The sequence below is a fragment of the Lutra lutra genome, chromosome 9, assembly GCF_902655055.1.
Source record: "Lutra lutra chromosome 9, mLutLut1.2, whole genome shotgun sequence".
NCBI classification, from domain to species: Eukaryota; Metazoa; Chordata; class Mammalia; order Carnivora; family Mustelidae; genus Lutra; species Lutra lutra.
The window spans coordinates 128,143,365-128,157,067 of NC_062286.1; the positions used below are offsets into that span (position 1 = coordinate 128,143,365).

Consider the following 13,703-nt stretch of genomic DNA (forward strand, 5'->3'; position numbering starts at 1 on the left):
ATGCTAGCTTTCACCCAAGTTCGGATTTCTTCAAGCGGTTACTCAGCCACTGGAACTTTGTCCTAACACCCCTGCTCATGACAGCTTCTGTTTGAAAGGAAGGCGCATCTTCCTTCATTCTCTAATGACTGTTCTGTTATCATATAGAATTAAGTAAATAACCAGACTATAGGACTCAAAAGCTAAAAAAGACTTAAAAGACTGAGGACCATCTTTATTCAAGTACCACACTCAGCCCGAATTACTCCACTCTTGCTAGTACAAAAGGTGAAGCAAGACGCTGGTTGTGGAGATGAGGGCGTGGGTGGTAGGTGCCTTTACAATAGAAACTCTAATGGTCTAATCAGTGGTTCTTAAAGTGTGCTCTGGGGGTCTACTCTTTCAGGACATCTGTGAGGTCAAAACTAGTGTCATGATATTAACATTAACTGCCCTTCTCATGCTCATCTCCCACAAGTGTACAGAATTTTCTAGAGGTCACGCGACACAATGTTCACAAGAGGTTGAATGCAGAAGCAGATATGAGATCTAATTGTCTTCTATTAAGGCAAACATTAAAGAAATTTGCAAAACTGTAAAACAACGCCACTCTTTTCACTAAAATATTTTGTTAATTCAAGTAAAAATGTTAACATGAATAAAATCATTATTTTAAAATCAGGTAATACATATTCTTAAAATTTTAATTTCTAATATGGTAAATATTTGTAAGTATGACCCACAAAAACAAAAGCTCTTCGGCATCCTTAATTTGTAAATGAGTCATGAGACCAAAGGTTGCCTTAGGTCTATGCAGTAACATTCCTTCTGCTAGCATTAAGAAATCTCTGCTTCCAGGGCTGTGATGGCAAGGCACTGTGCTCCCTTGCTCAAACCACAGCCTTCAGATGTCACTAAATCCACACCAAACTAGTAACTAGCACAGATCTCCCACAGCCTATGTTCAGGGCTTTTCCGCGGAATACCCTTCCCACCCCTCCCAAGTGCAAATCACCTTATGTGTGAAGCCCAAACCCCACCTGCTGTCATGAACCAACTCCACTCAGTGGGATGTTTTAGTAAAGAATAAAACTTGTTTTGTAACCTAAATAAAACTTAAACAAACTCTCTGTTAACATGATGTTAAAATGGCTGGACAGGTTTTCAATGAATTTGATGGGAATGCTTAGGATGATGGTCTGAATTAAAATATGTTATGTGGTATGCGTAAAATTCACATTGGAGCCATCTGAAAAAGACAGGGATTCATCCTCCAGCTGAAACTGAGGAGAGGTTTGTTTATTTTTTTTCCTCTACCGAAGGCTGGAGGGAATTTTTGGATGGCCAACCAGAAACACAAGATAGCGCGTGTATCAAATTCTGTTTTGGGTTGGCTGGGTAGGAGGGCAGTGGAAAGAGATAATATCCATCCGGAACATTTGAAACTGAGGTATGAGATCTACATTACAAGTGACTGAAACGTGTCACAGATGTTAAAATGCCATCGATGGAGAAGATGCACGCTGGTTTCAAATACTACACCCCCTCGTTCCAACTGAAGCAGCCGCTCCACGCTGCTTCTTACCTGAAAAACTTCACATAACGTGCCTTCATGTACCAAGTCCCGGCAGGGGTTTATTTGGTGACGGTTAATGATTCTCTCAAACAATACAGGGCAGGCCAGCTAGTTTATTCATAATGAATGTAAACCTTAGATCTCTGGCTTAACAATGACATAAGGAACCCTGAAAGACACAATAACTTGTGTTAAATCAGAGACAGTTTAAATCAGTCATAGAACTTCTAAAATTCTGGGCTGGCAACTACAGCATGACGAATGTTTAGTCCAATTACAAAACGTTTCATTTTCCTGGGCTGACAAATCTTAAACAGATCTGAAAAATGCAATGCTTTACTTGTAGCCTTTTACCATATACCCATCGCTACCAGTCAAGTAATTATGGTTTCTTCATCTCCCAGAAACTTTTCTAAAGAAGAGGGATTTTCCTTTGATCTGCTCACCTCGGTGCGTATGTAAGAATGCAGAGAGTAAGTTTAAAGAACGAAGATGAATGGAGATGCCAAGAAAAGTTTTTATTGCAAGCACAGTGAGCAGAAGGAGACGTCTTCTCACATAACGTGGCCGCAAGGTCTGCCATTAACTAAATCTCTCTGACAACCCTTCATTGGTTTAAAGCATAGGACTTAGCTTCTTGCTATCAGGTGTACATCATTTCTGCCATGTGGGACATTTTCTTGGGAATATACAAGTAATATTCCATGTAGCCTGACAGGTCCTCAATGGTCACATCATCCACATAGACTCGAGCTTGCTCAGAACAGGAGCGGGGAGAGCCAGACAGAGTTCTGGTGTGGAGCGACTGAGAGTAGTCCTCAAGCATGGATCTTCTTTCTGGGGCCAAGGGAGGGACACTCTGCAGGCCTGAAAAGGAATACACTTCCATATCATGCCATCTCTTACACTGGCACTCCTTGCCTATGCATGCACATGGCTTGCCCTGGTTTAGCTTGGAAACGGATCGAAAGTCAGAGAGATCATTGGCCTTGAGACTTGCTTGGGAGACTTGGGTAGCATCAGAGGAGTCTTCCTTCTTACTCTCTGATGGGAGCCTGGGAACCGAAGTTCTCAAAGGCTCAACGACTGCCCCTGTGAGATTAGTATCGAGAGAAGTAGAGCATTCTCCTGCAGTGAACTCTTTAGGGGTGGAAATTCCCAGCCCACTGCTGCTATCAGGGGAGTCAGTCTGGCTTTTGTGCTTGAGCTGGCTGCTGGAAGAAGAAGCTATTGTACTGCAATGTATAAACTTTGGAGGATGAAGGACAGGAGACTTAGAACGTCGACGACGCTGGGTTCTCACTGCTCCTCGTGAAGACTTCCTTGTAGACCTAAGAGGAAAACAGTGCACAAAAAGATGTTGGGACACACAGCTCTCCTAAAAGGATTCTTTGTGATAGCTGGAAATTTACCTCCTCTCCTGAGTCTGAGGTCCTAAGTTTCCCCCCAAGTGATGTGCCTATCTCTGTTTTCAAGCTGCCTAAGTCTGCATCTCAAAAACTTCAACATCTCCTTATTAGCAAGCTACAGAAATAGCAGAGGTAAAGGGTAGTTTTTAATTGCATTTCCTGGGCCAAACATTGGGTGCAGAACACTTCCTGGTCCCAACCCTTGGCGTGGGAACCATCAGCCATTGGGTCTGGAAAAGCCCCCGCCCCAAGCACCTGATGCTGTAAAGCCAAGTGTTCTGCTCTGTGCTCTGAACACAGAAACTTCTATACCACTGTGTGCGGCTGACGGCGCAGACAGCCACTGTGTCATGATGTCATGGTTACCGCACAGAGCAGAGACTTAGGATTCATTTCTACCACTGGGAACAGATGACAAATAAATTTAGACTCCCTCAAGTTTTCAGATATTGGGAATTACCAGACGCTCTACATCACTTTTAATAAGATATTTAAATAAATAAAAGAGTTGAGCAAAGGGAAAAAAAAAAGAGAGAAAGTGACTCAAAACTGCAAACAGAACCAAAAAGAACTTAAAAAAAAAAAAAAAAAAGTTTGAAATTAAATTAAATGGCTGGGCCAAACAGGAGAATAGAGCTAAGGAAAGAAATACTGAACTGGAAGATAAATCTGAATTATTTCTAACGGAGTTCAGCCAATTGTAGTCTGTGGGTCAAAACTGGCTGTTTTCATACAGCCCCCAGATACTGCTCCTGTGGACTAGCACTGTGAGCCAGAGACCAGGCAGGGTATCCCCGTTCACCCGGTTCTCTACTCCCTGTGCCTGCCTTTCTGGCCAGATGCATCACACCACGGCCGAGGTCCCATGCTGGTACCATCTACATGCTGGGGCTCTGCTGCCAGCAACCACCAGTACCTGAGAGGCGGAATCTCAGTTCAAGAGTCTGGCTTATGCGGGGCTCTCTGGAGGAAAGAAGGGCATGCTGGAATCTGGGTGCCACCAGGGCACAGGGTAAAACTGACTCCAGTATTGTCATCCATCCTCCCACCCCATCTGGCTCATCATTTCACCCTGAAACTAAGCAACTGAACACAAAGTGTGTCCACCAGCCAGGACAGTGTGCATCAGGCAAATGGGGCAGGGCAGAAATTTTCTCGCTTATATCCATACCTACAGAACATCCTTGAATCTCACCTCTTGGCCTCCAACCCTAAAATATTTACTATCTGGCCCTTTACAAAAAAAGTCTGCCTACCCCTGACCTCCTCCTCCTCTATCCCTGACTTGGAAAAAATGCAAAAGAAGTTAAAAAAATATGTAAGATAGAGTAAGAAATCTGGCATTTCCCAAGGAAAAACTATAGAGCACGGAGGACAAGTGATTTCTGAAGAGCTAAGGACTGAGAAATTTTCTGAACTGATGAAAGAGATCTACAGATATAGGCAGCACCGTGAAACAGGACAAATAAAAGAGCAGTCTGCATCTAGACCACTGTAGCAAGACTGTAGATTCTCCAAAACTGGAACATCTTAAAAGCAGCCAGAGACTAGACAGATTATTCCCAAAATGAGGAATGGTAAGACTGAAGGTAGGCTTTTCAACATCAATAATGAAGCCAGAAGACAATGAGTATCTTCCAGGGATATGAGAAAATAACTCAATCTAGAACTAGGACTTCAGGCATATCAAATCAGGTGTTATCTTTCAAGAACAAGGATGAAACAAAGACGTTTTCAGATAAATGAAAGTATATTTACCAAGAGAACATGATGTTATACAAGGAGGGGGCACCACTGAAATTCACTGTATGGGGAGTTCTACAAGAGACCCTATTTATTAACAACAGACCTTTGTTAAAGGAATTTCTAAAGAAAGTACTTTAGGAAGAAAGAAAGGCAAGGCATCCAATATGGAAGGTCTGAGATGCAATAATGGTGAGCAAAGAAACAATGAGATAAACAAACACTATTTAAATAATAAAATAAAACCTATTTGTGAGATTAAAAAGAAGCGAGAAAAGTAAAATATTGGGCTACTGCACATGGAAGTTAGGAGGTCAGAGTAAAAAGATTGTACGGAGGGTTAAAATACAGCTGACACTTGAACGAGAAGGGTTTAAACTGCGTGGGCCCGCTTACACGCAGGGATTTTCTGTTTTTCACCCCTAACCCCTGTGTTGTTCAAGGGTCACTGGAATAACTTTTGTCTTTGTTAACAAGCACGTACGGTGGAATTCCAAGGCTAACTACTAAAAGAATAGAAACAGCATATAATTTCCAAGCCAGGAGAAGGAAAAGTGATGGGGGGAAAAAAAAAAAGCCATTTCAAACAACTTTTTAAAAGGAGGGGAGAAGAACAAAGAGGGAAGGATGGAAGAGTAAAAAAACAAAAAACAAACACAAAGAAGTAGAACAAACAGCGTAGAGTGGCAGAAACAAGTCTACATGTATCAATCAATAATCAAAATCAATGTAAATGCACTGAACTCAACTTAGAAAGATTGTCAGAATGAATAAAACAAAATGGGCCCTATATATTTATGAGACACATCTAAAATTTTAAAACACACAATGGTTGAAAATAGAAGATAAAAAATGATATAATAGGCAAATGTCAACAAAAAGACAACTGGACTAATATATTAATTCTGAAAAAAATAGACTTTAAGACAGTAGCCATTATAAGGAATTAAGAATGTCACTTACATCATTAAAAATCTCAATTCATCAGAAGAAAACATTCTAAACTGGGATGAACCTAGACTGTATAAACCTAACAAAATGGCTTCAAAAATACATAAAATAAAAATGTTTAAGAGGAAAACAGACAAATTCACTCCCATATGGAAGATTTCAACATACTTCTCCCAATTATTAATAGACTAGAAAAAATTATTGAAAAAATATTTAAATAATACATTTAAAAGCTTGATTTAATGGACATAAAAGAAACCCGAGAATGACTAGAGAAGACTCATTCTTCTCAAACACACACAGGACACTTATAAAAACTGACTACGAACCAAACCACACAGCGAGTCTCAGCATATTCTCAATTGAGAAGAATGGCTCATCCCTAATCATTGGGTTTGGAGCTCTGCATCTAACATACTCTTTTCTGGATACTCAGGGAAGTCCTACAGTAATTTAAAGTATTGGGAGAAAAACCATCTGAGCAAGAAGCTCTTACCCATGCCAACTGTCTTTAGATGCACATGAGGTTTTCGGTTTGGTATCATCTGCTGCTGTTCTGACGGATGCTCTGACGTTTGTGCCTTCTCCGACAGACAGAGATGCTACGGACCTGAAGAAACAACAAAGTTTACAGCTTACAGAAAACCGAAAGGAGGAGAATTTATGGTTCTCACCAACTCAAACACAACTTGCATTAATACCTTTCTCTGTCGTTGGGGTTTCTCAAAGAATTTCTTACCTTTCAGAGTAAATTTCCCTCCAAAACCAAATTTAGGGGATCCCTACAAGCCCACAGTTGCAGAGTCATAAGCCAAAGAGTAATTCTTAAGTATGATCAGCAGCAGGATATAAATAGACTTTTAGGCTGTTTATCTGGGCCAGATAAGGCCTTATGTCCACAGAGAACCCTAATGACAGTGACCACTTATTTTATGTGGGCAAATCAGAGTCATGAGAACTAAGCTGAGGAGCAAAAACTTCAGGAGACTCCCTCTAACTTAAAAAGGAATATTTTTGACAACTAAAAAACTTGAAATATTACTGCAAGTTAAATCTTTGCAACTTAAAATTGCAGACGTAATAATGGTTCCCAGTAAAGAAGATGAAAAAATTTGAGAGAAAAAAAAGAGTGTCTATAATCTCACGACCCAGAGATTTACAACATTAACATTCTGGTATAAATCCTTGCAGATCTTTTCAATATACGCACAAACACACACTAGGCTCCTACTATACATGCTGTGGTATTAGTAACAATCCTTTAGAAAAGACACTTTAACCTCCTAAATAAAAGAATGCTCACTGAAATTAATTTAAAATAAAAATAGGAATAACCTAAATGCCCAGTAGAAAATAGAAAATACTACATTATATAAATGATGATGCATCTAGTCAATGGAATATTCGAAGTTTATTAAAAATTAAGTGTACAAAGAACTTGAATGACACAAGAGAATGCTTATAACATTAAGAGAAAACAGCATTAGATAAACAACTATACATGTATTATGATCTCAACTATGTCAAAAAAATGTATGGTGTTAAGTACAGATGGCCTAGATTGTTAAGAGCAGTTACGGTAGAGATTTTTACTTTTTGTTTTGTGACTTTTTCTGTAATAAGCACTGTATTTATAATCAGATAAAAAGGACTATGTTGTTTTCTCATAAATATAGAGAGATTTATCCTGATAAGACAAATTACCATTGGGAATCAAAACCTGTTGAACAGGATCATATTAAATTCCTGGCAAGGCTTGGTTAGTTTATGAGTCAGTACCTCAGATGTCCCATTTATAAATCAGCAACAATATGAAACAACTAGAACCATATGATACATTACACAAGTCTTATTCTGCTTAGTCATGGTTAATGACTCACCCCTTCTTCTCTTATTTGGTTTTCTCAAATGTCCTCTACTCCCCTTCCCTTTCTATAACTTTACTCCAAACAGATCACATACTACAAGGTTGCAGTATCTGACCACAGGTGATATGGTAAGATATAAAATCTTCAAAGGTGCTGTTGTTGTTTTTGTTTTTAATGTTCCAGGAAATTTTTAGGGATACTGAAATAGTTTAATTTTGTGTTCCAACTTCCTAAAACACCAGGAAAGAATACCGTGTACGAAGAGTTACTCATATGTATTTATATATGCTAAGGAATTTGTATGTGTATACACATTCCTAGCATTCTCCTCATTAAAAAAATTAAAATTTCTATACCAGAAATCACAACGGGATGTGACCATAATCTGGAACTATCTATTTCTCTGCTTTGTTTTTATTTCCCAAAATGACTTAAAAATTACTGATCAATTTAAATGGCAAGATAACCATATCAGAAAAGCCACTGGGAGGAAAGAGCTACTTATTTGAAGCAAATGGGAGCACCATTAACTGTTCTTGTGCAAACCCATTAGTGTAAATCTTCTCACCTGGTAGGCCATAAATAAATAAATAAACAAAACCAGAAAAAACAAACAGCTATAACAACAACTAATGTTTACTATGTGCCAACTACTGTGTGCAACTCTTCCTGGTATCTTCAAGGTATCATAAAAAGGAATGGTTAAGAGCACAGGTTCTGGAGGCAAATTGGGTTCAAATCCTGACTCTACCACTTCTCACCAATGTGGCCTTTAGCCAGTGACCTAATTCATCTGCAGCTCATCTGTAAACTGGAATAACTATTGTATCTATCTTCTAAATTGGTGAGGATTAAATAACATGTATAGATATTTAAGCTAGTGTCTAGGGCATAGAAGTGGGTAATAAACCTCAGTGATTATTACTTGGTGTGAAGTGTTCCACTCTGAGCTTCCAGGGTTTATTTTCCATTCATGAAAAGAAATATTCCTGTGTCTATCAGAGATTCAAGATTTCTTCTGGCCTGGGGTGAAGAATGGAGATGAAAAGAGTCTTGCACAGAACATTTTGCAATGGGCGAAATATTAACATTCAGACAGCAGCTGGTCTGCAGGTGCTCTAATTAGTTTGGCGAAAGGGTCCAAGATTATTGATCGCAGTGACAGAACCCTAATGAATAGAGGTTTCCATAGTGATAGACTCAGCAATCAGAGCATATGAAATCAAGAATGTCTGTGGATTTCTATGGAGCCGATTCACTTTTAGGGAAAAACACTGTGATTCCCTAGAGATGTATGAGGAAATTCCTGATGGGATACTGCTTGATAATTCTGATTCAAGAGTGAGGTGGGGAACCCTCCTCAAAACTAAGGGAAACCAAAACACCCAACATGGGAGTACAAATGAGCCGCCACTTTTCAAAAGTGAACATTAAGAGTTTCTTTTGTAAGTAAAATAATGCTGTGCAAAATTCTGTAGAATGTCACACTATTAACATTTTCATTTTTTATGAATAATGAGAAATTTTAGGAGAGCATGAGAACTTCTTCAGTGGAAAAGGCTATTATAATCTAGTAAACAATTCCCAAATAACATATTACATATTTAATTACCCTGATGCATCCACTCTTAATTTCTTGAAAGCAGTTTGTAGACTCTCCTCTTCTCCATCCTTGGCTTCAGATTTCATTGTGAAAGTTTTTACACTACTATGGATGTTGCCGTTAATACTAAAAAATAAAATAAAATAAAATGAGCAAAGTGAAAACAGTAGGTTCAAAGTATACCTTTTGTTAAAATCTATATTCCTGATACCATTACTACCTGTTAGGGAGAAAAAAAGCAAATTGCTATTTCTAAAAGGAATTTTCAGTATAGACATTTGGGGACTATAGGTTTTATTTCTTAAGAAAAAAAAAACAAATAAAATGATACAGAAACATGTATTTATTGGAATATATTTTTTTACTGAAGTACAGTTGACATATTATATTAGTTTCAGATGTACAACATAGTGATTCAACAATTCTGTATCCTACTCAATTATTATGGTAGAATTTAAACTGTCCGAATACTTGATGCCAATATCCTATTACACAGCTCTGAAAACTAGATCACCTGAAATTTATGTTTAAGTACAGTTTTTAACAAGGGGTAAAAATCTGTCCAGTTGTAGAGGTCCAGAAACCTACAGACAAAATGAACTTTGCACCAAAAATAAAAGGAAAAAGCCCAACTACAGCATTCTGATCTTTTAAAATGATACTGAATATTTGTGTAGTCCAACCCTAACAATGCCCGTTAAGTATAACTTCATGACACATGACAGCATTTCTCTAAAGCAGTTCTGACCCATATCAATATTCATATTCATATAAATATTCATACTCAGATATCAAGATGTTACCATTGTTAAAACAGGATTACAAATATGCTTCAATGATTACTGATTATTCCACACTCTTACCAATAAGGTTGATACCTTCATTTTTTAGCTTCAAATTATTTTAATTATTATACAGGAAAAATAGAAAATAAATGAACTATGCATGCAACTTGAAAAGATAAAACTTTGCCAAAAGAAAAAGGTGGAAAGTAAAAAATATACATATTTTTCTCTAGATACACCTTTAAATGATCTCCACTTAATTAACCAGTTTGATTAATGGAACTTCTCCATTCTTCCACCTTGGTTTTTATATTTAAACAAAGAAAAGGGGAACGGAGCCAATCAGAGCAATAAGAGACACCACAGAGAAGCAGAGAAGTCTGTCAATAAACCCTTTGAAATCTAGATTCCTGATTTTTTTCACTAAGGTAATAAATTAGTTAACATCAAATCTGAACAAATATTAAGTATCCATGAACGCATCACAGGGCCTCAGAAAGAAAAAAAGTAAAACAAAAACCAGAAGATGGTAGTTTTGAAGCCAAGGATTAACTTTACCTTTTCCTTATTTCTAACTTGCTATAACCCCATCTAACCCCCTTCCCCCCCTTCCGCCCCCCCCCCCCAGGCACTCTCAGAAGGAGCAATGCCTCTCTGTGGACCCTTGTAACTTCTCTGATTCCTTATCTGCTCATTTCTCAGAGGTGAGTTTTAGGGTATTGTGAGACCTCTAATATTCCAAAGGTCAGGGTGTCATAATATGTTTGATATAATGTAATCATAGTGTACCAGTGGCAGAATAAAGCAGCAAGGAATTAACACTAATCATTTCATTTCATTTATTTATTTACTTACATGTAGAAGAAGGTATTTTAGGCAGATCTCTCTGGCAAACACTGAAAACGGTCTCCAAAGAATTCAGCTAGCTTTTACTGCAACTTCTTAAATCAAAAAATTTAAACACACTCCCCACATATATCTTGCTGGTTAATTTAACCAGCACCTCGACTTGAGGAAACATTATTAATTCCATATTTTGCTGATTTCTAATGCTTTTGGATTTAGAGGGGGATCCTCTCCCAGATACCCACTAATACCCTATATATCTGGGGAAGAGGTAAGCAAAGATAACACATCCTATCCTAATATTTTTGGAAGCTCCACAGTACCTAAAGAGTGCTACTATAAATTATAAACAAATTGTTCCCACTGGCAGAACTAAATTGAAGTTTGGCTTACAGTTTTCCTCAATTACTTTATGACCAGCCAGTCAAATGCTCACACTATTTGCTCTTACAGAGTTAAAAACATCTGAAGATAGTCTTCCCATTCCTGAAGACCCCACACAAACCCTTTTCTGGGTCTCTCTGGAAATCAGTACACATCACATCTAAACAGACACTGCTGAATCCTACAGGCAGAAATTCATTCCACCCACAAATATTTACAGAATTCCTACCATGTGCTGTAGCACTAGACTGGATGTTAGGGAGAGAAGGATAAACCTGACACATACTAGCACTGTGAACCGTATTCCTGTAAGAACTGGAATCTCATTCCTGCCCTAACACTGTGCTAAGAAGCTTTTGCACCCAGATATGTAATTTTTAATTATACAGTCCTAACTTAATTGCACTTCAGGTGACCTCTACGTGTTTATACAAACTTAGTTAACATTCTTGTTGACACACCAAAAGATCTATTATTTGAAAACCAAAAGAGACCAAAATAAAAACTGGCTATATTGTAAAACTTTAGGGATGAAGTTCTGTCTAAACTATTTTCAGATTTCCAATATTCCGATTATGCACCTTTTCCCTCTGTTATATTAACCCAGAGCAAAGGTGAGTCTTAGACATGACCTTAAGAGCTAAATCAGAGCATGTTTGTAATTAATTACAACGGGCTTATTACGCTCCTCTGTATTCCTAGCTTCCCATTCACTCAAATCAAGAACTGTACAACTAACTCTGGGAAACATGTAACTGGTTTGCCCTTTTTCATTAATATTAAATTTATGGAAACATTTCTTGCCATTTTCACTGCAATGACTTCTTGAATGGACAATTCCCAAAGAGAGTAAAGTTTGAAGGCCTATTAGAAGTTACTCTCTATTGTTTTAAGTTAAATCACAAGGGCCAATTTAACTTTGCCTCGGATTTTCCCAACCTTTCAAAAATGACAAGTAAAATTCTTCTAAGTTCCTCCATCAAAAGGGCAAATTCCTGGTTTTCTCTGAGTTTCAAAGAACAGCATGTGTCACAGTCTTATTTATATCTTGTAGTTTTAAAACCATGACCTCTTAACCTCAAACCTGGATCCAAATTTCCAGGACCCTGAAAAGACCTGAGATGGATCAATAAAGGATTCCCGCGTAAGCGTGTCATCACAATGTTAAAGATTTAGAAACTTTCCCAGCCTCCCAGGAAGCGCGGAGTGCGGGCAAGAAAACCCTGCCCTGCAACCCCGTAAGACACAATCAAGTCTAGGTTGCAACTTTCGGCCCCCCAGACCAAAACACATTCCCATCCCTACACACTCTCTCACCCACTACGCTCTCGATGTGGATAGAGGTAACGCACGGTGTTAATGCTGTCCCCTCGCCAGAGTCTGGACCGGTCGCAATTAAACGAGAAGGCAAAGGGTCAGAAATTGGGGGGGGGGGGGGGGTTACTCGGGGAGTGGAGAGCTGTTTATTACGGCCTCCGCTCTGCCCGCCTAGGGTCTCCAGCTGGAAAGGTGCTTCTGCCGGATGCTCTCCGGCCAGAATGAGAGGCTGGAGTCGCGCGGAGGCGCAAGGGATGCAGGAGAAGGCGGGAGCGGAGCCGAAGAGGCAGCCAACGAGGCTTGGGCTCGGAAACAAGCGGGAAAGGGCGGGAAGGGGCAAAGGGCGGCCAAGGAAGGCGAAAAGGGGAAGCTACAGCAGGGCGGGAGCGGGCGGAGGGGCGGGACGCGGTGGGGAGCGCGGGGGCGCGGGAAGGGGAAAGAGACCGGAGCTTGGGCCGACCCAGGCCGCGGATGCCGAGGGGGCGCGGAGAGGCCCCGGCCCGGCCCGGCCCGGCCCAGGCAGTCAACGCCGGGGGGGACGACGCGACGAGAGGCGGGCGGGCCCAGGGGAAGCCGCCCGAGGCCAGTCCGGGCCCACAGGCCGAAACGCGATGCCGCGGCCCCTCCCCGTCATGTCAAGGGACTCACCTCCTCGCAGCTGGGCGCTCCGGGAATCCGGTCCCGTCAGTTCAGATCGTCTCTCGCAGATCGCAGCGCCTGACTGACCCGGATCCAAACCCGCGGAGGGGCCAGCCCGCGCCTCCCGAGTCGCACTGAGCCTGCGTCACTCAGCCACGCGCTCCGCCCCTTGCTCGTGCTCCTCCCACCCCAGTGACTCGGCAGCGCGGCAGGCGGTGGCTGCGCAGGCGCGGGGCACCGGCCTTGCCTCTCAAATGCCCTGTACCCGCCCCTCTCGGAAGCACGTGCATGGACGTCATTTCCTGTTATTCTCCTCGCTTAATCCTCGGTGCTCCGCGGGTTCGCTGGGGACCGGAGTTTGGGGCGTGCCCGCTTCCTCTGTGTCAGGTGAGTGAGTAGGCCCTGTTCTTCGCAGTCGCCCAGTCGCCTCGCTTTCCAAGGCCTCCCTGGGTCTGGTGCTCGCCCTGGAGTCGCCATGGCAACGGAAATTCCGGGGACCGAGTCCGGGGTAGGGGGATCTTCGCGGCACCGGGACCCGGCTGAGCTCTTGGCCGGAGTCTCCTTGGTGCGAAGGAACTCGACGGCCTGCAACATCTCCAGAGC

The 13,703-nt window shown here is 40.9% G+C and overlaps 2 protein-coding genes across 3 annotated transcripts; one reads left to right on the forward strand and one right to left on the reverse strand.

Moving 5' to 3' along the window:
• Positions 1-1,648: 1,648 nt before the first annotated feature.
• OSER1 (oxidative stress responsive serine rich 1) lies at positions 1,649-13,247 on the reverse strand. Of its 2 annotated transcripts, none has more exons than XM_047745485.1 (4): positions 13,110-13,247; positions 9,139-9,255; positions 6,155-6,268; positions 1,649-2,886 (listed from the first exon to the last, which is right to left on the reverse strand). In XM_047745485.1, the coding sequence occupies exons 2-4, from the start codon at positions 9,213-9,215 to the stop codon at positions 2,199-2,201; spliced, it is 879 nt and encodes a 292-aa protein (XP_047601441.1). In that variant the 5' UTR covers positions 9,216-9,255; positions 13,110-13,247; the 3' UTR covers positions 1,649-2,198. The 2 variants fall into 2 exon arrangements, with proteins under 2 accessions (XP_047601441.1, XP_047601442.1); XM_047745486.1 differs by lacking the exon at positions 13,110-13,247 and adding an exon at positions 10,473-10,502.
• On the forward strand, positions 12,350-13,182 carry LOC125108970 (translation initiation factor IF-2-like). Its single transcript, XM_047745488.1, has 2 exons — positions 12,350-12,487; positions 12,637-13,182. Exons 1-2 carry the CDS (start codon positions 12,476-12,478, stop codon positions 13,180-13,182), a joined length of 558 nt encoding a protein of 185 aa, XP_047601444.1. The 5' UTR covers positions 12,350-12,475.
• Positions 13,248-13,703: the final 456 nt, after the last annotated feature.

Bases quoted from the DNA above. Each gene is read 5' to 3' on its own strand.
- OSER1 (XM_047745485.1), bottom strand. From the start codon at position 9,215: ATGAAATCTGAAGCCAAGGATGGAGAAGAGGAGAGTCTACAAACTGCT. The intron at 6,269-9,138 runs GTAATTAAATAT...TTGTTTCTTCAG, and splicing joins TTAAGAGTGGATGCATCAGG to GTCCGTAGCATCTCTGTCTG. The intron at 2,887-6,154 runs GTAAGAGCTTCT...TTTTCCTCTTAG, and splicing joins TCTAAAGACAGTTGGCATGG to GTCTACAAGGAAGTCTTCAC.